General features: G+C 36.7%; 1 protein-coding gene across 1 annotated transcript in view; it reads left to right on the top strand.

Annotated features, from left to right (window-relative positions):
* The window catches only part of PIP4K2A (phosphatidylinositol-5-phosphate 4-kinase type 2 alpha), a 102,529-nt gene that overhangs the window by 76,111 nt on the left and 2,964 nt on the right, over window positions 1–23,454 (top strand). The window contains exons 5-9 of the mRNA XM_005418612.3: window positions 5,075–5,221; window positions 7,865–7,903; window positions 17,379–17,492; window positions 20,945–21,188; window positions 22,313–22,416. Coding sequence (XP_005418669.2) covers window positions 5,075–5,221; window positions 7,865–7,903; window positions 17,379–17,492; window positions 20,945–21,188; window positions 22,313–22,416 — 648 coding nt within the window. The remainder of the gene's footprint in view (window positions 1–5,074; window positions 5,222–7,864; window positions 7,904–17,378; window positions 17,493–20,944; window positions 21,189–22,312; window positions 22,417–23,454) is intronic.

The raw sequence follows: 23,454 nt of genomic DNA, 5'->3' as shown, positions 1-23,454 counted from the left end.
AAAAACAGAAGAGGCAGAAAAAGGAGACATGAGAATGTACGTGTTCTCATCCAAACAGTCTGAGTTTCCTCTGCATCCAATAGCCCACTCTGCTTATAGGTGACCCTAAAAATGGGAAACTCACTAGAGTGGTTGTCAGATGGAATTGCAGAGGGCTGATACGCAAAGGGGCCACACAGACTAGAATTGTAACCAAAAAAGCCACATTGAAAGTCTTCTCTGATGGACATTTCATAGGTAAATAACTACACAAAATGGCAGAATGGTCTTGGCTGCACTGGCTCTTTTGAGGCCTGAGTTTCACCAGGCAGGTATTTTCTATTGTTTTTTGTATATATAAGTTATTGATGTTGTGCACAGCACTTCTCAGAAGAGATCAATCCTCACAGTGAGTCAGCTGTAGCAATATGAGGTATGATGTTCCTGGTAACAGATCTGCAGCCTTGATAATCACGTGTGGTGGTAACATTGAGATTACACTGCACTTAGAAGTAAAAATAACTGGCCATGTCTGAAACCATGTGAAGTGTAAGGCTGTGAATCACAAGGCTTATATATAAAAACCTGTATATTTATTGATTACTTTTTTAATAGAAATTACTTTCTTACATGGCTTATTTGAAGAAAACAGCTTTATATGCCTTGGAAATCTGTAACTTTCTGGTGTATGCTGTAATTTGGCTAATTAATCCTTTCAATGTATCACATAAGTACCCAATGCATATTCTGTGAAATTATTAGGGTACAGGAAAATGGCAATAAATTGAATATTTATAAATGAACAAGTTCTCAGTCTTTTTTGGGGGGAGTGATTCTACATGTCAGTGCTTGTGCACAAAATACAAATGCTTGTACACAAAATTAGTGAAGGATATTTCTGACTGCAGACAAGAGGATATAAAAGAACAAGTTGAGCACAAAAATTACTATCAATGTCTAGGCCTGCACAATGTCTAAAATAATTTTAAATAATTACATAACTTGCTATTCAGTTTCTTTAGTGGAAGTATCCTGGTGAACGTATAGACTTGTCACATAATTCTGCTTGAATTATCAAATGCTTGTCTTAATCATGACACCAAACTTCGTGAAAATAATATATAAAGGGATAACAGAGAATGAGCATGTTGTGTATTTCTGAATTAATGTTTGCCAAATAGGGCTGTGAGAAATAGGAATGCTGACTTTTCACATAGAGCAAAGATAGATATAATTCAGGATTTAATCTGTACTGATGTCAAATCATTCCACAGATGACCTCCAAGTGGAAAAGGAGAAATGGTAGAAACAGAAATTTTATTCTGTGTTTTTCCAAAAACAGCCAAAAGTAGTATAACTTCTTTGCCAATAAACAGTGTGCATTATGTTATCCTTTTATGTATTTAGCATTGCCATAGGGAAGCAAGAAGCTAGTTAGGTCAGTAAAGTTTTATTCTTACTAAGAATCTTGAAGCTGTATTTATACAAAAATTAATGAGAAAATAGGCTCATAAAGAATTTCTTACTAATTTTCAACTTGAAGCATGGGGTTCAAGAGAGTTCAGAAATTTCCTTATTTGAAATGTGCTGCACAGCTGATAAAACGTGTCAATATGCTGATGTTACTTTACTGTGTTAATAATAATATTGTCCTCGTGCTGTGCACAAACATGAAAATTGTCTGAATTAACAAAAATTATGGGGTGTTTATTACAACACTCATTTTTAAAAAGTTATTTTGTTGCTGCATATAAAGACTTGTAAATGTATTAGCTGAGTATTACAGTTTTATTTAGCAAGTCTGCTTAGTAGAATTGTTTTAATGTTCTTTTTAGAAAAAAATTAAAGGAGAGAAGGTCTTTTTCTTTCACTGAAATTTAGCAGTCCTGTTAAGCATGTACTGGCTTATTTTCTAGGCTCACTTTTTTTCCAGCTGTGAGTGGGAAACTTCAGGAAATCATTCCTAAAAAGTACCTTGAGGTGACTAAATTGCTACTTCCTTTATATCAAGATGGACAAATTGAAAATCTGCCAACCACAGTCACCAGTGCAAGTCCTGCTGGACTCCCACCCAAACAGATGACACGTTTTGCCTCCTCTGTGATGCAGATATGGGGGATTGATAGTTGCAAAGGTAGGAAGTTCTAGACCAACCTTGTAGATGCTGAAAGCAAGTGGCATTCCTCCCTCTTTCTTTTGTCTCCCCATCAGGATAAGAAATACTGTCATAGAAAACACTGAAACAATTTTAGAGGCTTTTCTTTCAATTGCAGTAGCATGAGTGTCCACAGTCAGCAGCAGATAGGAAACAACTGTGCAGTACCTGGCCTGCTTTGAGCAGGTCTCTTAGAAGTCTGTGAGAGCATGGCCATGTCCCTTTTTGTCAAGAGAAGCAATACTAGCAGAGCTTCTCATATCTTGTGTTCCATGCTGTAACACTGCCCTTTCAGAAGTCTTTGTTTGCACCCTAAGATAATGAAACAACAGTGTTGGCAAAGGGCAAACCCTAACCTACAAACAGGACTGAAGCAACTCTCACTATAGTGGCCTTTTTGTCCTTATTACGTAGTACAGAGCAGTTTGGAGGGGGTTGTATACTGCTAACCAAGTAATTTATTGTATGATGTTACAGTGGGTATGGTGCTTGTGCTCTGGTAATGGCATTGCCATTTTACAGATGGGTACACTTGGCACCAGAAAGGTTAAAATTGGAGGGTTAGCAGTAGCTAGGGTTGAAGAGCCAGTTTAAGTGTCAGTACTGTGGCAGTCACAGCTGAGAGGAATGGCATAGGGTTACTAGTCTGGTACTCAAGATGCCTAGCTGGCATTCCTTCACATGGCACAAACTCTCTGTATGATTTCAGGTAGAGGCTCTGCATCTCAGATGCCCATATGGAAAACTGGAACAATGGTATTTATTTTAATTCAAATTCTATAGTTAAAAACAATAAGATTAGGAATAGCTGGGTCTATTAAAGAGTTGAGTAGCTAGAAGTTCTGTGACACTAAATTCTTTTTGGAAGCTAGATTCATTTTCATCTTGTAGAACATAATCATCTTAAAGTAGAAGTCAGTTAATAAATGTTTCTATGGGAACAACCCTTCTTACTTTATAGAAAGCTTTAAAAAAGTATTTACTTTTAGAATATATGCCAAGTACTTAACATTTATTAAAAATAATGCATTTTTGCTAGTATGGATTAGTACTTTTATGATTGGATCTTTAACAGAAAGGATGGTCAAAATAGGTTGTGTATACTGTAATGTGTTATAACTGTTTTGTGATGTTAACAGCCCTATGACTCTGAAAATCCTCCAAACTGAGAACTTCAACTTAAAACTTCAGTATTTTTTAAATACAGAAATCCTCTCAGGTGCAAACTGATCGATCTTTGTGCTCTGCTCATGACTGACCTTGCTTTTGTGACCTTTTACTGCCAAACTTCCATTTGTGTTTTGGGGCATACAATCATACTCCTTTCCTAAGATTCTGATTTGTGTTCACTGAGTCTCTGCAGCACCTTAAGATAATTTGCCTATTCATAGGCAGCTGGAGCTTAAAAGTACTTTGCTGTGAAGTGGCACAACTACATTGGTGACTTTGTGCTTTAGGGTTTGAACCTCCAGTACAGCTCCAGGGCAGGCAGAAAGCAGAGTTACAGCACAAAATGTGCCAGGAAGATTTAACAGGGCTCATGAGTCAGTCAAAATTGGGTTCAACTGACAGTCAACAATTTCTATATGTGTTGTTCATTTCCTTTGTTTCTTGGTGGACAGGATTGTTTTCAGGAGTCTTAAGTCAGTTTTTATTTTGCCAATTAAAAGGTCTATCTGTGATATGAGCAGATTCCAGTATAAAGTTAGTGAGAAGAATTCATTAAAATTAGCAGAGGAGCCCAAAATTGCAAAATCTCCAAGGTTTCAAGAGCTTTGTTGCAGTTATTTGTTACCAAATACTACCTGCCTTTGTTAAAGAAATGAAATGTCTTATTAAGTTAACTTGTTTTAAATTCTTCTAAAATCTGTGTTTCTAATAACTGGGTCACTTTGGTACAAAGGAGCAGCAGCTTGAGTATGCAATTAATGTTTAAAAGCTGACTGTTGGTTAGATTTCATGCTTCCTATGTGGGCCTTGGGTTTTTGCATTTTCTCCAAGTTCCTGTTTGAGACTTGGTACTAACAGAAAGAGGAAAGCTGGTGAGTCCTTTCTGGTTTGCATCATTGGCTTAACTTTTCCTTGGTTCCACAAAATATATAAGTGAATGTTTCTGAGTAGGATTAATATACTATGGGCATTTTTATTCTAGGAATAAAAATTCATCCTTCAATAGTTCTCATCATCAGTGTGTGTCTGCTTTTTCTACTTCCTCCAGTGGTCTTTCTAATAGGACAAATACTTTTAAGGCAAGTGGTTAGAAAAAAAAGGATGGGTTGCAGGTGGCAAATTTTTTCAAGGTTAATAGCCTATTTGTAATGGAATATGGTGACCTTAAGGAAATATAAGGATTCATAAGTAAAAAAAAATACAGGAAATTTGCACTTCGTTGCTCAGCTCTATTGACCCCAAAATGCAACCACCACATAGGAACTAACAGAAAGTTGGTGATAATAAATAATACCCCTTGCTGGTGACAGCACCATGAGTGTTCATCATGATAGACAAATACTGAGAATGGAGAAACATACAATTTAAATATGATCTGGGACAACACAGTACAGGTTACAGCTGTGTGATGTTCAAAAAAATACTTGGGTTTTGACATAACTACCAAATATCTGCTGTCTGCTTAGGTTTGCTTTTTGTGTTAACATAAAAGTTAAAAGGTCTGTCCAGTGGAGTCTCCTATTTTTAGGAGACTGTCTGTGGAAGTCAAGAGTTATAAGTTCAGCAGTTTATGATTTTAATTTTTAAACATTGGCCTCAAAGCAGAATAACTTCCTCATGAGGAGGTTTATTTTTACATATTTTTGAAGGTTTGTCACCACACAAATATTCAGAAAAAAAATTGTTTCTTGGTATTTTATATCTAAAATCTAAATATATATTTATGTAATATATGTCAATCCTAATTTCTGTTTTCTTTTCATTCTGCAGTTTATTGTGGAGTGTCATGGGAATACACTTCTTCCCCAGTTTTTGGGCATGTACCGGCTTACTGTGGATGGAGTTGAAGTATATATGGTTGTTACAAGGAATGTGTTCAGCCATCGTTTATCTGTTTATAGAAAATATGATTTAAAGGTGAGAAATAACTGCTGATTAAATAACTGACAGAGTAGCTGAAAATCTTTACTATAAATGTTAGATTATGCTGATGCTTGAATATTGCTCAGAATTTTAATTAATTTAAAATTGTGTCATGCAAGAGCCAGCATAACTTATTTCACTCTACACCTAGGTTTAGCAAAACTAAAGACATTATAGAAATTTATCTGTTTAGTGCATTTTTAAGTGCAGCAATTTAGCCAGGTATGTTTGCTAAACGTTGCTAGTGGTTAAAGGTAAAACCCTTCACATTAGTACAATAATAATTCTGCTTCTTATAGGTTTTTAAGACCATTATGGAAAGCCACAGTTGATTCTGCAGAGGGCATTTATAAAACAACTAAATAGCATCATTTCAATAACTACTGCTAGCAAAGTACACCACTATGGCAAAAGCTTAATAATTTATCCAATATTTTAAAAATAATTCAAATGAAAAGGAGAAGAGTCTTTGAAAAACCAAAGCATCTGTTTTTATCATAAGATCTGTTTTAGTTTTGTTTCAGAAGTTTTATCTGTCATTGTAATTTTGACAGTAGTTAGTATACAGGTCTTACAACAAATACCCAAAATGTAGTCTTAGTCTTTCTACCCAAGGGATGGTATTTTAATTTCCTCTGTAAAGTATCCCCTTAGAAACCTACTTCTTTCTAATACATTTAATTTTTATGTGCTGAACCACTAAGTGCATCTGCAAGCTTGCTTTAAGATGCTCATTTATCATTCTGTATTAGGAGATTTGTAATGCTGTGTGATGCACCATCCTTTCCTACTGTCAAGTCTCCTTAGCAATTGCTTAGATAGTTGACTGAACTTGATTTATAAGAACTGATTTCCAGATTGTCAACAATTTACTTTCTGATATTCAGTATTATTGGTAGCAGTTGTTAGCAGAGAAAGTTTGTTTTTTTTAATTTGAGAGAACTGTGATTTAGAGCATCATGATGTACAGATGCGTTAAAAAGGGCATGAAAGCACAACAGAAAGAAAAAGTAATTATTACACTATGTTCTTAACATTGGTGTCAACAGCTCTTTGTTATTTACCTCTGTGAATGCTTCTGTAGTCTATTCAGTTTGTCCAGCTGGACAGCATTGCTTTAACTTCTCATGAAATTCAAATTTAACATCAATATCATGTTCCTCAAAACAAACTCCTTCACTGAACAGATTTATAGTGACACTGAATTTATTATAAATTACTTTTTCTTGATATTCTTTGCTATGTCATCTCCAGTTGTAGATTCAGAGTCCTTTTTTGTACATGAATATTTTTGACCAGTCTAGAACTCACTTTGTAGCAAGAGTCTCACCTCTGTGGATACAAGAAAAAAAGACCACAAATCAGCATAGGATTTCAAGGGTATTTTTTTGGCCATGGATGCATTTTGTTAAAATTCTTTTGATGTCATTTTTTTACCAAATGTCAAATTTGACATCCTCCCTAATTTTTACTATTGTGACTCTTCTTTTCTTTTCCTTCAGTTTGGTTTTTAGTTGATCTTTTTTCTGGCCTAATAATCTGTTGGAGCACAGAATACAATATAAAAGGTGTCTCCTGAGTAAACTGAAATGTTAGGCTTTTACCAGGCTTTATTATCAGTTAAGAATAATTCAATGAAATCCCTGCTTCAGGGCCATACATAATAACTAAGAGATCCTGTCCCATATATCTTTTCTCTCCATCACTTCTGAGTTTTCTAAGTTTCTTTCCATAAACAGAATAAAACATGCTATAGAAGGGTGTGGTTGGGGATCCTCACATTCTTTAAGCTAGTAGGACTCCACTCCAGCGCTTCTTTACACAATGCACACCCTTTAACAACCAGCAGAGCTAATTTACCCATCTTTCAATGCCCAGTTACCATATTTGTAGTTATTTCTTGCACTGCTGTTACATGATAAACACATGCTGGGTATTTAAAGGTGTGGACCTGCTCCAAGGAATTTTTAAGGAAATATATACAGTCTTCTTTTTTATCAGCTCCAGGTTATTCAGAAAGCACCATATTGCTCACTAGTTTTAATCTAAAACATAAATTTAAAAAGAAAATCCAAAATGTCTTTGGCAAGCGCTGTAAGTCTTGTGAATCCACAGTTGGTCTCTTCTCTTCTTTTTACTCCATGTTGCTGTGACATGCTTTGTTCCTGTTTGTACTTTATGATCTTTTAAATACTTTTTGTGTTCATATTGTGTGACATCCTTTTCAAATGTGTGTTACAAATGTCTAGACAGTTATACAGAATAGGCTAGTCCATACCCATACAGCTAAATTGGCACCAAAAAACAAAACAGATGAGAAGTCTGTCAAGCAAACTGAACTTCCAGAATGATACACTCAAAATGAGGATGAGAGATGAGGAAAAGCTCCAAGAATTAGGAGGACAATAGAAGTAGAGCATTTGAGGATTTAATCCATCTTTCTTCTCTCATGATGCATCTTCTTCACATGATTGCAGCAGTTCAGCAGTCCTGGACATTCTACCTACCATATCACCTTTCTTTAAAACATTTCTCAAGTTCAAAAGGATACAGTTCATCCTCTTTTTGACCTGTTATAACATTTTCAAATTAGTTTCTGACATATGCACATTTTTAGATCCATTTTTTCTGTTTCAGGGCTCTACTGTGGCTCGAGAAGCCAGTGACAAAGAAAAGGTATGGTGCATTTGTTTCTTTCAATTAATTACCTTCTAGCCAGACTCAGAACAAACATAACCAGTGCTGTTCTGACCCTTTCCTTTTTTTCTGCCATATTCTTCCCTCTTGAGTTCTACCTTATCCCTCCTTTATCTGTCCTCTATTTCCTGCAGACCTTTGAATATTGGTTTGCAAAGGTGTTGTAATCCAGAGGTAAGTGAGCCAATCCTCTACCTCCTCCTTTTCCTTTTCTCTTCTCTTAGTTTCTTCAGGGCCTGCCCTGTGCTAGGGAAACATCAGAACTTTGTTTCCTTCTCTCCTGCTTCATCTTCTTTCTCTTCCTATTTAATATTGAGATTTATGAATACTCCATGTCAGTTAATGGAATTATTGATGGGACACCACCTCTAAACTGAGTGCCAGGAACCAAACCTTGAATTATGAGAACCCTTGGGTATGTAAAGTTCATAAAAATGAGCAAGTGACTGACAGACTTAGATGTACATGTAGCTGTAATGAGAGACAGTCTCCCTCAAATTCTGGGCTGAAACTTTACTCTAAACCAAAATAGATTGCTGTATTTTTCTTCACCTCCAACTTCAGTTCTTTTGGAAAATTTAATGTTCTCAGTTTTTCTTTGTGGTTTTAGCAAAATAGCCAGATGGCATTTTAGGAGAGGTTTCTCTGGAGATTCTACAGATAATTGGAAATGTAACATAGTCTCCATCATCTGAGACTTCTTAGATCTCAAATTTGGGCAAGGTCTAACAACCCATGGCCTTTGTTTTCTTAATTTGTCCAAGCACATTCCTCCTGAATTAGCATGAGCTCATTCAAGAGTTCACTTAAGAGACTTCATTTTCTGTTGTTCCCAAATTCCATTCAGATAATTTTTCTCCTAAGCAGTAGTTGTGCCATACCTGCCTCTCTGAATCTTCTGATCACTCAGCTGCGCTAAAGGAGTAAGGGACGTGCAGTAGCTGTCAGTTCTCACTGCATGAAAAACTCTGTGCAGGTTTTTGCACCTTTCCTAAGGCATGATGGAATGCTTAAAATTCTTCTTAGCATCAGGCAGTACCACAGCCCCACCTGTGAGCTGCAGTTACCATTGCCAGCAATAGCTCTCTTCTGCTATACCAGGCCCTCAAGATCATGTCTTGAATGGTCTCCTTTCTTTCTTTTGTCATCTGTTTTTGTTTTTGTTTAGTAGCAACTGTAGTGTTTTAAATGTGCAGGGAGTAGCCCTTCAGTGTCTTACAAACAATACCTAAAGTCATTGAAGACCTCTGCTGTACTATTAAAATAATCTGATAGAAAGGATGAGGACAAATGATTTGGATGGGACTGCTTCAGGTTGCAACATTAATGCTTGGATTAGTAACAAAAATTTAAAAATATATATAGTCAGCTATACAGGAGCTGATACTATTCAGATGTTTAGAAAAGTAGTTTTGAGCAATTTCTGGAATATGCCTCATAATAATAAATAGATTAATAAGGGTACACGTATATTGTAGTTAATACCCTGAGTGAGAACCTTAAAGACACAATGCCTTAATTTTGGTCCTGTGTAAGTTCATGGCAGAATTGCTATTGAACTTGCTTATAGATAAATTGATACAAATTTATCTTGTTTCATATAACTGCATAAAACAATTATTCTCTAAATTTAATGTGAAATCATAACTTCCATAAGGCAGTTAACAGAAATTCTTATCAACTTCACATCTAGAACCTTCCCTTTGGTTTTGAGTACTTCTCTGAAAACAATGTATAAAAGCCTCATCCCCCTGATTCTTATTCTACTATTTTAATAGTGTGATTTCTTGGGGATGGAGCTGCACAAAGGCTATGGATGTTGTAAGCACACAGTCTGAGGCTTTGGAAGCAGCTTTCTGTCACTCAGCATTCCCCTCAAACCCAGTGCAATGCAGCAGGGAAGTGACAAGCTTGCATTCAGAAAAAAGATTGCTAAGAAAGGAAATTATTGGGTAGCCTTCTACATTCATAGTGGGAACATCATTTTACACTTTGAGACTCTAAGGGATCCAAACAAGAGAAAATTAGTATTTTGCTTATTACATGGGTTTTGTTTAAGTTTTGGAGTCTGCTGGTTGATTTGAAAGGGCCAGAATACATTTTGCCTGTGCATTGGAGATGTTCAGAAGATTTGTCATCACTATGATCTGAATCTCCTGCAGTAGGCATGACAACTGATTTACTCACTTAGACTACTCAAATCTAACACACAGCTTTTAGGTTTCAATAAAAAGGGTGTTGTATATTTATATGAACAGACAAGGGAAGTTTGGTTCTGAAACTCTGAGCTGTGCTAAAGAGCTGCTGTCATGAGAGGTATCTCTGCACATGTGCCACTGATTCCAGGGCCTGAGGACTCTGTTGACCTGAATATGTAGATGATCCATTATTTCTGAGTGGCAAGTGGAGCCCTGTAGCGTGGGGTTTTACTTTCATTTTCTCTTAAATAGATGTCAGTGTTTCAAACTTTTTATTGTCGTCTGTGAGAATCTCCAATCAATCTTGAGATTTGAAAACAACTGAAAAGATTTGACTTGAAGGGGAGGGGGGGAGACGTTCTAGCAAATTCTTTAAAGAGATTTTGGCATCTCCTATCATAGAAGAAATTGCCCATAGGGATTAAACAAAACCAGACAATCTGAAAACCTGAGCTGGTGTAGTAAATTATTAGCTACTTTTTAGCCAGATGCACGCTAAATCATCAATTTATTAGTATTATCTTGAAATGACATTAATATTAATAAATTTCAATTAGTGGCACTATAATTAGTTATTGTAACTGTATGGCTATTCACCTATGAGAGTAATAAAGGAAGCTTTTGGTACTAAAATGTATGGCTAAATTGTCTGGCAATGGCTAGTTTTTAAATGGGCTTTTAAGTAATTCATATCGAGTTTCAAATGACAACATTCAAGTAATCAAATTGTTTTCAGAATATTAAGCATAATATGTTTACTTCTCTTAAAGCTACAGAAGACAGAAAACAGAAGAGCAAGTCTTTCAGACACATTCTAATGCAGACTGTAAATTTTAGATAAATTACTTTGTAAAGGCAAATTTGGTGAAATTTCTGTTCTTGAAACTTTCTTCCTGTCAAACTAAAAGTTATTTACTCAATTAATAAAGAAGAGGCAAATATGCAAAAAGATTTAATGGATAAGAAATCAGAGAAAATAGTATAATTCTTCTTTAGCTTAGTAGTGTAAAAGAGGTATTACTATTCAAACATTTTTTTAAATCAGCTTTTTAGGATGAAAAGTTGCCTGATTGAGAGTGGTACTTTTCCATCCTGTTTGCAGTTTACCTCCTGTTTGACTGTTTTCAGCTGTTCAATATCCTAACATATGGATGAGCAGTTCCAAAACTGTCATTTCAATGTTTTGTGATAATCAGTGCAGAAACAAGCACCAATCCCTTTAATTTCACCTTAACACACAATGCCTTTCATTTGTGTTACAAATGATACTTTTAATAATAAAGACATCACTTTCTTGGCAACATGTATCATAACCTACACTTACAGATGCCTTGGATTTTAAAAGAACAGTATGTTTCAACAGTTGTCAAATTCTGACAGCTGCTCCTTTTGACTTTTTGGGCTTTGCTACTCTTTTTAAAATTTTTATTATTTTAATAATGGGCGTTTTCTATTCATTCTTGGTACAGTTTTGCCCTCTCAAGTGAAATGAGGATAATGCAGAACTCCCCTGATGGTCTAGCTGCTCACAATTATGCCATACTTGCAGTACAACATCAAATTAGCAGTAACAGCTGAGTCTACTTGTACTGATACAAAAAATGTAAGCTCTTGCTTCTGAGTGAGCAGTTCAGAAAGAAATTTGAAGAAGGAAAATGAATCCTAACTGAACTGGTGCCCACCACATTTCATCTTTCTCAAGCAATTTCAGAGATTATCATGTGGTTTTAAATCAATCTCAAATTGGTTGCATTGCCACCTCTGTAGTATGTGTTATTTCATCAATCACCATTCATAAGTGCAGTAAAATTATACTCAATACAACTGAATAAAGGATTTTCTGTTCAAGTTTCTTTTGGGGAAAAGATTGCCTTAGTTGACAGCTATGTTACATCTTGATTAAATTGTATGCAAAGTACATAGCTGTGATAATTAGATTGGAAGTTGTCACTAGACGTTAGCTTTGTGTTTAACTTTATATATTACAGCATATAGTAATTAACTGATTTCTGAGAGGAAAGTGTAACCTAAGGAAGAAGGGCTTTAGTAGAGGAACACAGGAACAAGATCACTGAGTCTTGACTCAGTTTTGGGTTTTTTTTACTTTTTTACTTTTGGTGTCACAATGTAAAACATTATTCAAGTAGATAATTCCAAAATCTGAGCTGTTTTTTCCTGCTGTTTTAGAATTACTAATTTCAGAACATTTCTGTACTTTTCTCTAATTAGTGATTTCAGTCTGCTTCATGTGCTGATCTCACACAAGAGACTTGTGAAATGTCTGACACTTATCTGTGAAATACATCTAGACATTGCAATGTACAGAGATTGTAGCTTTCAAAACATCACACTCCAAAGATCCAAAGATAGGGAGAGACATTCAGGGTTTTGATTTCAGCATTTAGCCTTCTTGTGACACCAACCCCATTACAGTTTTTCAAAATAAATCACTAGTTTGCCTTTGTTTAGTTCTGAGGGGTGGGGGTGTTTTGTTTCATTTTTGTTTAGAAGTCTGCTTTCTATATGTTAAAAGAATTTTAAAAATAACAGGGGAATTTTGTGTTGCATTTTATATGTTACATGTTCATTTTGCAGCAGGAAGACATTAATGCTAGGGATAATTCTGGATGCATTTCCTTGAGCATTGAAAAGACAGTTTCTATTTTGGTACATGCTTGAGTACTTAACCCTTCTACAGCATCCTGCACAATTCTTTTTTTTTCCTACAGAAAATGCTTGTTGTAGTGGCTAAAGTCATTCCAGTGTTTACCCTCAAACACTGTTTTGAGGTTACAGCTCTATTCCCATTGCCTTTACAGACCTGTGATGTCAAGTTGAGCTGCAGACCCTTTGTATCAGAGCCCCTGTCTAGGGCAAGGCAATTTGTTCAACAAAAATTTGGACCCAGCTCACAGAACTATTGGAGGCAAGAAAGTGCATAATTCTAGAGGAAGTTATTCTTCACTCTTGTAAATCTAGTGACTCCAGAGTTTTGAATCAATTCAAAATCACCTGTTCCAAATTATTACAAACTATATTTAGAAGTATAGCCATTTTTTCCCAAACACTGCCTTCCATATCTGCTGGTGAGACCAGTACTTTAAAAAATGAAGGTGTATGTGGGTCATTTGCTGTTAAAAAAGCCCAGGGTGTGGACCTTCACTCTTGGCAGATGTTTTACACAATTTTCAGAAGTTATAAGTTGTAAGCCAAATTTTTCCATGATTAGCTGCGTGAATAATGTGACCTGTGGCTAGTTCCAGAGAAAAAATTAAGGCTGCTATGTAACATTTCTCCTAAAACCTAAACCTTGTCTTTGTTAGATAAGAAATTGCTGCCAAGTCATGAGGACAATTAGTCTTTTTTCCTTTTTCAATCACTTATTTGGAAACTTACTTGACCTACAGCTATTTTAGCAAGCTGCTTCCAAAATGCCAGCATTATTGTTATCTGTGACCATTGTTTTTGATGTCATGATGCATGCAAAATCCCTTTGAGGGAAACAAAATTGCTAATATTCATTTCAACTCATTAGGAAAGGACACTGAATTGAGATGTCCTAAGAAATACACAAAAACTGTTACCATGTTCATCTAGAAATAAAACTTCACCTGGTTCTTACATTCCAAGGGGGTTTTTAAACTCAAAACGGTATCAGCTCTTACACTATACTTTTATTTTGAATGAGGCTTTGCACATTCTGTCATCTTAGTTACTAAGAAATCTTTATTGATTTTTCAGCCTTTCAAAGGCAGTGAAATCTTGCTGCCATTAAAATTCTCTGTGACCATGGCAAACTTTGGAATGCAAAGCTGAAGTGTGCCGATAACATGCTTTTTTAATAGATATTTTATATTTGTAAAATCTGTTGTGCCTTTCTTGCATCTTTAAGTAGGAGATTAAAAACAGTGGAGGTGGTTCAGAAAGAAAATCTATTATTAATTTAGTGGAAGTAGTTAGATGCTCATCTCCTGTGCAGCTCTTAAAATATTTAGTTCTTTAATGACAGTAATATGTTCATTATAATGAATTACATTCTAGGAAAATCATTTTCCAACAAGGATTTTACTTGGAAATATTTGAGGCATCATAAAAAATTAACCATATCAATTATTTCATTAAAGCAAAGCCTCAATTTTTTTTTTCATTCAGATTATGTTCTAAACTGCTACAATATGATTCTATTAGTGTTTATTTCAGCATGTAAGAAATTAACATAGTGGGATTTTTCAGCATGAATGAATGTGTTATTAATTCAGCATAACTACAAGAACCCCTCCTAGCTGAATATTTCATAGGTTTTGAGTCTTAAATTCACAAATCAATTTTGAGACAAATTTCAGTTAAAGTACTACTAGAAACACTTCTACCAGTGGCTGTCAGTAGTAATATGTGGGACTGCACCAGTATCCTAAGACTAATCAAGCTTCAAATAAATAGGGAGAATAATATTGCCTAGTACACAAAAAAAGGGGGGGGTTTGTCTAGTAGCACCTAAAAGAGGGAAGAGAATAGGCTGGGAGGCATCATGCAAATAATGTAGTGAGGGCAACCACTGGCACAGAGCTTTTTAGTTTCAGTTGCTTAGATGGGAGCCACTGCTTTTACTTTGTCCTTTTTCTTCACTTGCTCCAGAACTGGCTTTTAACTTACATGGTTCTACACTTGCCAAGTCTTTATAACTATGGGTATTAGGGTGAATAAAAATTACCTCAGATAAATATTGTCAGAGGGATGATTGTGGTCTGGAGGAACCTGCATACAAGGCAGTGAAATCTGGCTTTTTGGGAGTGCTGACTCAGTGCCCAGGACATCCTTGGGAGTGCCCCTTGGGTCTTGTGATGACAGGCAAGAACTGCAGCAGTGTCAGCTTTGCTAGCTCACTTCTATTAAAAATAGGTTAGAGACAAGGTTAAAGTGAAGTATGGCACTTGTACAACTGGCTTACCAGCTCTAGCATCTTCCAAAGAAGACGCTGCTTGTAATTTGAGTTTCTTTTTGCCACCACAGGACTGTCCTCAGTGGCGAGGCAGCTTCCCCTCGCAGCCCCGCGGTGGGGCTGGGGCTGTGCTCTGCGGGCAGCCTGCGGCACTGCCTGGAGGCAAACAAGCATCTCAGCATCTTAACCACGGGGGGGGGGAGGGGGGTCTGTGTTAATGGGTTTGTTTCACTTTAACTTCTGCCTAATTTAATCAATAACTTGGATATACTAGATGGAAAAATAATCTGGGGATTTTTTTAAGCGATTTTAGGCTAAAAATAAAGGAAGCTTGGTTTCCTGCATTCTTTTCATTGTTGCTTCATCTTAAATTATTTCATCCAAATCTCCTCTCCATTCTTAAGCATCCCACGCACTGGATTCCATCCTCCAGTGTTGGCAACATCCCTGGATCCACAGTCCTGCCTCTGTGCAATTAGCCCTGTCCATGGGACACGCTGCTTAATGGAGTATGGCAATCTCTACAGCTGTTGGCCTGGAATGCTTATCTGATGTTACTCCTGCTCCTTTTTGTCCTAAACCTAAACCTTAGTGACTAGGCCAGAAAGAACATCAGTGTGTACTGTGCAGTCATATTGTGGTAAGCAATTCATTGTGAGCTTCAGAAAGTGTCCAGCACTGTTTTTGAGTAAAGCAGGAGAGCGCTGCTGAATGACTCTGGGACAGATGAATGGTTCAAGCTCCATCTCAGCAGATTGGGTGTTCGTTTTGTTGGGTTTTTTTAAATATCACTATTTTTAAAGATCACTATTAGAGGGTATTTTAATGTATCAGAATGTTCTAGATGCTAGACAATAATAATTCAGAGCAACCAGAGTAGAACCTTTTTTTTTTCAAACTCCATGGGTATTGGGATACCATGGATTTAATAATGGATTTGTAACTATTACAATGTTACTAATTTATCAAGTGTTTTTGAGCAGCTATTGGAAGAAAAGAATCACTTTTCTAAACAAAAGTAGCATTGTGGGATCTCAAGCAATTCACAAATTCCAGGTCCAAAAAATTAATTTGGGCCGTTGGGGATCTGAGTATTTTGGCCACCTCAGTGCACGCAACCCAACAGCAAAAGGAGCTTTTGGCCTTTGTGAAGATCTATAAGGGTCTCTCAGAGTCTGTTGTGGTGCTCACATTTTAATGCTGTGCTTTCCAGGATATACATATTGGAGTAGAGAGAAGAAGCTCTCAGGTTCTTTTCCTTGCTGTGTCATTGGAAGAAAATAAACTTTATAAAAATACCATCTCCAGTAAGATTATAAGCAATGTCTGACTAGTTAAACTTATGGAGGACATTCCTGTAGGCTGATATTAGCTGCCTTTTATTTCTAGCAGAAGGACTTTCAGATTAAGGGGAAATTATTTTATTCAGGGTACTCACTAGTTCTTGGCCATTGACAGCTCATAGGAATTGCAGCACTGGTTGTTCTGTAACATTTTCTTTGTAAAGGAGACCTGTTCTTCCATACTGTTGATTAAAGGTAGGGGCAGGGAGAAAGGCTGTTCATTGCTCTTAATGGGCCAACTTTTTTAAAAGCTCTGATTGCAGGAGTTAGTATTACTTCTAGCTTGCTTGACCAAATGTCCTGAAGGAACTGCTCTTTTGTTTGTCAGTTTGCTGGGGCTTTTTGAGTAAACTTCCAGTCAGTGCCCATTAAAAACAGAGCCCATTTGAGGTGTTGCAAATCACTTCATGAGAGAGTTGAAGATGAAGGTAATCAAGTTGCTCCAACATCAGGATTGCTAATTACATATTGAAGAGGCAGTGGTCTTCTCTGGCATTTGCTGCTTTTAAGCAGAATTTTAATTCAATATTCATTTGATGCTTTCCAATGATTATTTGGTATTAGGCACTTGTGAGTATTCACAGTAGTTGTGCAAAATGCAGTCCTGTCTGACTTCCTCTGTAAGACCTGATGCAGGCCCTTTGCTATGAGGGATAGATGTTTTAACTTCACTTACTGCCATTTGCTGTGACAAATGACATCTTGGAAGAAGCTCAATGCCAATCAGTGTTCAATGCAAATCTGGTATTGAGTGGAGCTTTTGTCCTGGCTGCATTTGCTGCCCAGGTAACACATTCCTTGCAGGCCATTCCAGGAGGGGTACGGTGAGCAAAGAGCTCTGTGGGTGCAGTTACGGAGAGCTGTGTGCCATGGAGGAGAGGCACCTTGGGGGTGCCTTCTCAGGCACAGGGCCACCAGCTTCACCACACTCCTCTTTACAATCCTGCTCTTACAGGAATTTTGGTTTGTTTTAGGCCAAAGAGCTGCCGACGTTCAAAGACAATGATTTTATTAATGATGGCCAAAAGATTCATATTGATGAGAATAACAAAAAGATGTTCCTTGAGAAACTCAAAAAGGATGTTGAGGTAAGAATGTGCCTGTTCAGTTACATGTGATTAAAATGTGTGGCAAATTATGGATATTCCAGGAAATCATACCTGTAATTCATTAATAAAAGCTCTTGTTTATAAAACTGTAAACACTGACTGTTTTAAATGAAACACAATTTAAACTTTCAGGAGTTGATCACTGCTTTGCTGATGTGATAAATGGCTTGCTGCCATAGCTGGTTGCCATACATTGCTCCTGCCTTGATGATGTGATGTTAAAATGCTGGTACTGCTTAGTACTTAAATGCTTTACAAGCCTAGTGCTTCCCAGTGCCCCGAGAGAGAGGTGAGTATTGTTAGTTGTATTTTACAGGTGGAGATCCACCAGAGCTAAGGCCAGACATGGACTGTAGTCCATAACAGAGGAGGGGCATCTGCCCTGCTCACAGCTGTGCATGCCCTCTTTGTTTCATGTTAGTAATCCAGTTTTAAATCATTCTAAGTATCACAACAGTAGAGTGCTTCAGTAATCTAAATACAGCAATTGGATTCTCATTATCTTAATGTAGTCTTTCATATAAATTTGTATTTTACTTAGCTGAATGTAGTAAATACTTGAAAGAAAAGTGTTAATGTATGAATTTAATGAAATATTTTTACTGATTTTGTTCATATAATAAATATCAGACTAACTTGTTCACACCACTTGCCTTTAGTTTGCATAATTTAAAATATTTTTCCTAAACACAGTATTTTACTGCTTTATACTCAAAAACCAAAATCTGTTTTCAAGTAAAAAGGCAGATTTGGAAGAGACTTGGTAGCAAAATGTGTCTGTGACTTAATAAGACTTTCAGCTATTTATATCAAAAGAGCTCTGTGAATTGACTTTCCAAATTCTTCAGATTTTATCTCATTAGTTGCACAAAACAAAATACTGTTACTTTAGAATTTACCCAATAATTTGCTTCTGAGGAAATATAATTTCCTGTCATAGTAACGATGGGAAATTTATGGTGGTGAGGATGATGAAAACATAAATACTTTGTGAAATATCAGTGTGTGTTTATTTCATATTTAAAATATTGTGCTCTACTGATGTCACAGCTCTAGAGATAAGTTTATTTGGGTTAAAATTTTGTGCTCTTTTAACATGTACTGCTGTTGCTGACTACTGCTTTTGCAGCAAGTAGGTTGCAGATAATATCTTAAGTGTGTGGAATGAATGTGGAAAATACTTTCTTACCCCAAAAAGTAGATTGTGTATGATATATATCATTTACCAGACTGGGAATATAATGGCAGATTCCAGATTATGACTTGAGGGGTTGGTTTTATGGGTTTGAAGTTTATACACAGAAATGTTTAATATCCCTGTAAACCACTAGTGTGAAGTGATCTGGCTCCTGATTTTGACAATGGCAAGCTATTCTTTAACCTTGCTTTTCTTCTGTTGGTTCTTTTTGCCCTTATTAGATAACTGATAGACACACTTTGTAACCAGAGTGTAAAAGCTCAGATTTCACTACAATGAAAAGAAGTGCACAACACTTATTCTATGCTTATCTTATCAGACTGTATTTATAGTTAAACATGTCATGGGGTATTATTGTCAGCTATGTAGCTTTATATCTGTTCTTGTTTTTCATTAAGCTTTGTTTCAATATTTATTTCCTAATCAAGTCCTGTGTCCCCTTCCTGTGTTCAAACACAAGTTCTTACTGATGTTTTGATATCCCCTTGTCAGTTTTCCCATATCTCTATTCTATTACAGATGTCCTGCAAAAAGCTATATATTTTTCCATTTAAAATCAGATTTATTTTTCCTTGTGCTGATCTCCCTAAGTCTTTTTGTTGTTAGCAGCAGCACATTTTTTTCCAAGAGCCATTCTCTTCTAATTTGTAGCTCAGTAGTTTTTTTCCCAAGAGTCCATTCTCATTCATACTGTTCTGTGTTATTATTGGTAGATTTTTTTTCCCTGCATTTACCAAGTAGTGAATAATATGCCTGGAGTTCTTCCACCCCATTGCCTTTGGCCAGTCTCATTTGTTTGTATTGTATATTGTTGTGCATCATCTCTTCAAACTTACATCTCTTCCAGTCTTGTGAGAATCTATTGTCTTATTATATTGAAATAAATGATACTGAAATCTTTAAAAAACAGTTTCTTCTTCTTAAAACCTCCTCTCAATCTCACAGTATTTCTTCTAGCACTTGAATTTGCAGTTATCTCCAGCTCTTCTCTTTTCTCAGAATCAGATTTTGACAAACTGGAGTTTCTCATTACCCAGTATTTTATGTTTTTCATCCCCATCACTCTCTCTGTGCCAAAGTCTAGCTCAAATACCTTCTTCCCTGGTCTGCTCTAACTTCCTTTTTATAACCACTAGGAGTTTATAAAAACTGAAGCAATTTTTATTTTCAGCCACTTTCTCTGCATACCACAAGCATGGGCTTCACAAGTTTGAAATCACATTGCTGCTTTCAAGATGCAGCACAGCTCTGTCCTGCCTATCTTTTGCCCCCTTGAGCTGTTTACCCCATTTTCCTGCTTTTATACCTTCCTTATTTCCATCCTCCTCTTTCTGCCTTGTGCTGTTCTCCTCAACTAAAACAACTCTTTGTTTGTACGTAGAGTGTGTTTATCTTTCAATTTCCTAAAATCTCCCATCCTAATTCTTTATTCAAAACCACGCTTTCATTCACATACATGTTTTGCTTTCATGGTGTAAATGATGAGCCTGTCACTGTGAAGAGAATACAGCATCATTTCATGTCTTCAGGGTGTGAAACTTCACAGCTTTCCACTGCAAGGATATTTGAATGTTTTTTATGATTCTTTAATAAGACTTAAAGGGATTGAGAGAGTGGGTTCAGCACCAGATCATAGCATGCTCTATACCTGATAGCATGGAGGCTGCTCTGGACACTGAGCAGTGACAGATCAGTCCCCACCTCAAGTGCTGTGTGTGGTTTTGGGCACCACAACATAAGGAAGCTGTCCAAGGAGGCCAGAGGGGATGGTGCCACAGCACCAAGCCTGACAGAGTTCAAGAAGTATTTGGTCAATATTCTCAGGCACGTGGTGTGACCCCTGGGGATGTTTCTGTACAGCAGGGCCAAGAGTTGCACTTGATGGTCCTTGGGGGTCACTTCCAACCCAGGCTATTCAGTGAATCTAATTTAACTGAAACATGAGTCAGGAGTAAAAGTTGTTGGTTTGCAGGCACACTGGTCTTCACTACTCACAGATTTTTTTCCCCTGAGGCTTTTGGAAGAGTGAGCTACAGAATAAGTTTCAAGTAATTTCTGTGCTGCTAATACATTTTAGTAAAATAAGGTATCTATTTGCCAGCTTTATCACTTAATCTTCCCTTTTGCTCTCTCAGAAGTGCCTTAGAAGTTCTCCTCAATTGGTGATACCTTTTTGTAAGTGGAGCTTGTGTTTTTCAGCAATATTGATAGACTGCCTATTATCACTTTCTAGTTCCTTGCTCAGTTAAAACTCATGGACTACAGCTTGCTGGTTGGAATTCATGATGTTGAAAGAGCTGAACAGGAAGAAATAGAGTGTGAAGAGAATGATGGAGAAGAGGAAGGTGAAAGTGATGGGACCCACCCTATTGGAACCCCTCCAGACAGTCCAGGAAATACACTGAACAGCTCACTGCCTTTGGCTCCAGGGGAATTTGATCCAGCTATTGATGTTTATGGAATAAAATCCCATGAAAGTAAGCAGTAAGAAATATTTCTATGTTAAGGTGGTTTGATCCTTGCATCAGAATTCTAAAGTCCTCACAACCATGTAAAGGCAAATGTAAACTGAAAAACAAGTTGACTGTGTGGAAAAGGAAATCTGCTCTTTGGTAGCAGCAGAAAGAAGATTTCCATAATGCTTAGCTATTCTGGTTCACCAGTTCTTCAGCATTTAATTCATGGGGTTTTCATCCCTTTCAGAAAGTCTAGTAACTATAATTGGTCTTTTCTGGCAGATAACACTGTTAAACAGAGTCTAAAAAGAATGAGAAAAGCAGTGTTCTGAGTTATATTTCTTTTTTTTTGGTTGCTTTTTGAAAATTAGTGCAGTCATACCCAATTTCTGTGTTGCAACTAAGAAAGTCTTCATCAGGAGTATATAAGAAGCTTGAAACTGAGTTTAATGTTAGTGTGTTAAGTGTAACTGGGTGCTTGTGGCTGTTCAATACAGGAAAGTTACCTTTTCTTTTTGTTTATAAGCATTGACATGGATAAATGCATGGTTTTATTCATAAAGAAAATAGGATTTTCAGAATATGATCTTTAGCTGCACCAGGAGAAGTTTAGGTTAGATGTCAGGAAAAAATTCTTCACTGAAAAGTGTGATTGGGCACTGGAATTGTCTGCCCAGTGACATGGTGGAATCACCATCCCTGGACGTGTTTAAAAAAAGACTGGACATGGCACTCATTGCCTTGTGTTAGGTCATAGGTTGGACTTGGTGATCTCAAAGGTCTTTTCCAGCCTAGTTTATTCTGTAATTCTCTTTGTTGACACAGAAGCATTACCTTTCATATAAAACTTCATAGTTTTTCCGCAAAGATTAAATACACATTACCTTAACTGAGCAATAATTTCTATTTCTTTATGCTAGTTTTTTATTTTACACTCATTTAGGGGATTTTGCATTGTATATGAGTGCAGTTAAACTCTGAATTAAGGACAGCTTGGGCTTGTGCTTTTTACACATCTTGATTGTGACTGACTTTGACCTGTCTTAGCTGCTGATTGAGTCGTACCAAGTTTCCTTTGTTAGAAGGAGAACTCGTTGTTAAGATGTTTCAGAACTCCTTCTTACTGCCCTGTTTGCTGTTGGCAGATGCTCCCAGGAAGGAGGTGTACTTCATGGCCATTATTGACATTCTTACTCATTATGATGCAAAAAAGAAAGCTGCCCATGCTGCAAAGACAGTAAAGCACGGGGTAAGTATCTGGGTTGGTTTCTTCCTCTTCCTCGTTTATATTCCTGTGTTTTTGTTTAGTGCCCTGATAGGGAACAGTTCAGTAAAGCTAGGGAAAAGGGAAATAAATCCTACATTACATACTGAGAGTGGAACTCCTTTTTCAGCTGTGTGCACGGCTTTCTCACCCACAAAGAACTCTAGTGAGATCCTTTTTAAGACTTTGTCCTAAATTTGTGAGATGCACCTTATTCTTGCAAACAAAGCTGTTCACCACTCTATGAAAGCTGTCATGAATCTAATTTCAGATGCAGGGCCCTAATGATGGTTTCATTGTTTGGTACAGCCTGCTGGAAGTTACTTCTTCAACATATAATCTGTCTCACTCTAGAAGACTTCTTCAGAAAAAAAAGTACAATTTACAAAGTCAGGCATAAAAATTTCGTTTACATATTAAATACTCAGAGACTGTTCAGTGAAGGCTTCTGCTTGACTGCCATTATTTAATTTTGACTGAAATTGCTGCTTAGCAGCACACACCAAAGAACTGTGGTGAAACAGCCCAGTCTTCCAGATTTATGATTTATGTCTGCTATTATCACTTCTGTGGTGATCTGACATTCAAATTTCATAAACTTCTTAAAAAGAGCATATTCATTCATGAGGCTTAAATCCCTCCTGTGTCTACGTGTCTAAAGGGTCAGGGCATTGTGAGAAATTTTAGGCAAAGGGCTCTGGGCTTTTTTGTTACAGTAGAGAATGATATGACCTGCAAAGGCCTGTAGGAGGTACTTTTTTGTCTCTCTGCTTTCTGGGCAGCTGAAAGTTGATGCAGACCATATGCTGCCATTATCTGGCAATTATTACTGAACTTTGAAAGTAGTAGACTTTAAAAACTCACACTTCTGGCTTAAATAACAGATAGAAATATATTGTGAATAACAGCTATGATTATTGAAGTTGATTGTGATTAGAACTTATTGCAGAACATTACTTTCATACATTCATTTTGTTTATTTCTCTGTCTCCATCCTGAGCCACATGACACTGAAGTTCATTA

Source organism: Geospiza fortis, unplaced genomic scaffold, assembly GCF_000277835.1.
Source record: "Geospiza fortis unplaced genomic scaffold, GeoFor_1.0 scaffold138, whole genome shotgun sequence".
Classification (NCBI taxonomy): Eukaryota; Metazoa; Chordata; class Aves; order Passeriformes; family Thraupidae; genus Geospiza; species Geospiza fortis.
The sequence above is the reverse complement of the archived record's forward strand: the minus strand, read 5'-3'. Positions and strand labels throughout refer to the sequence as shown.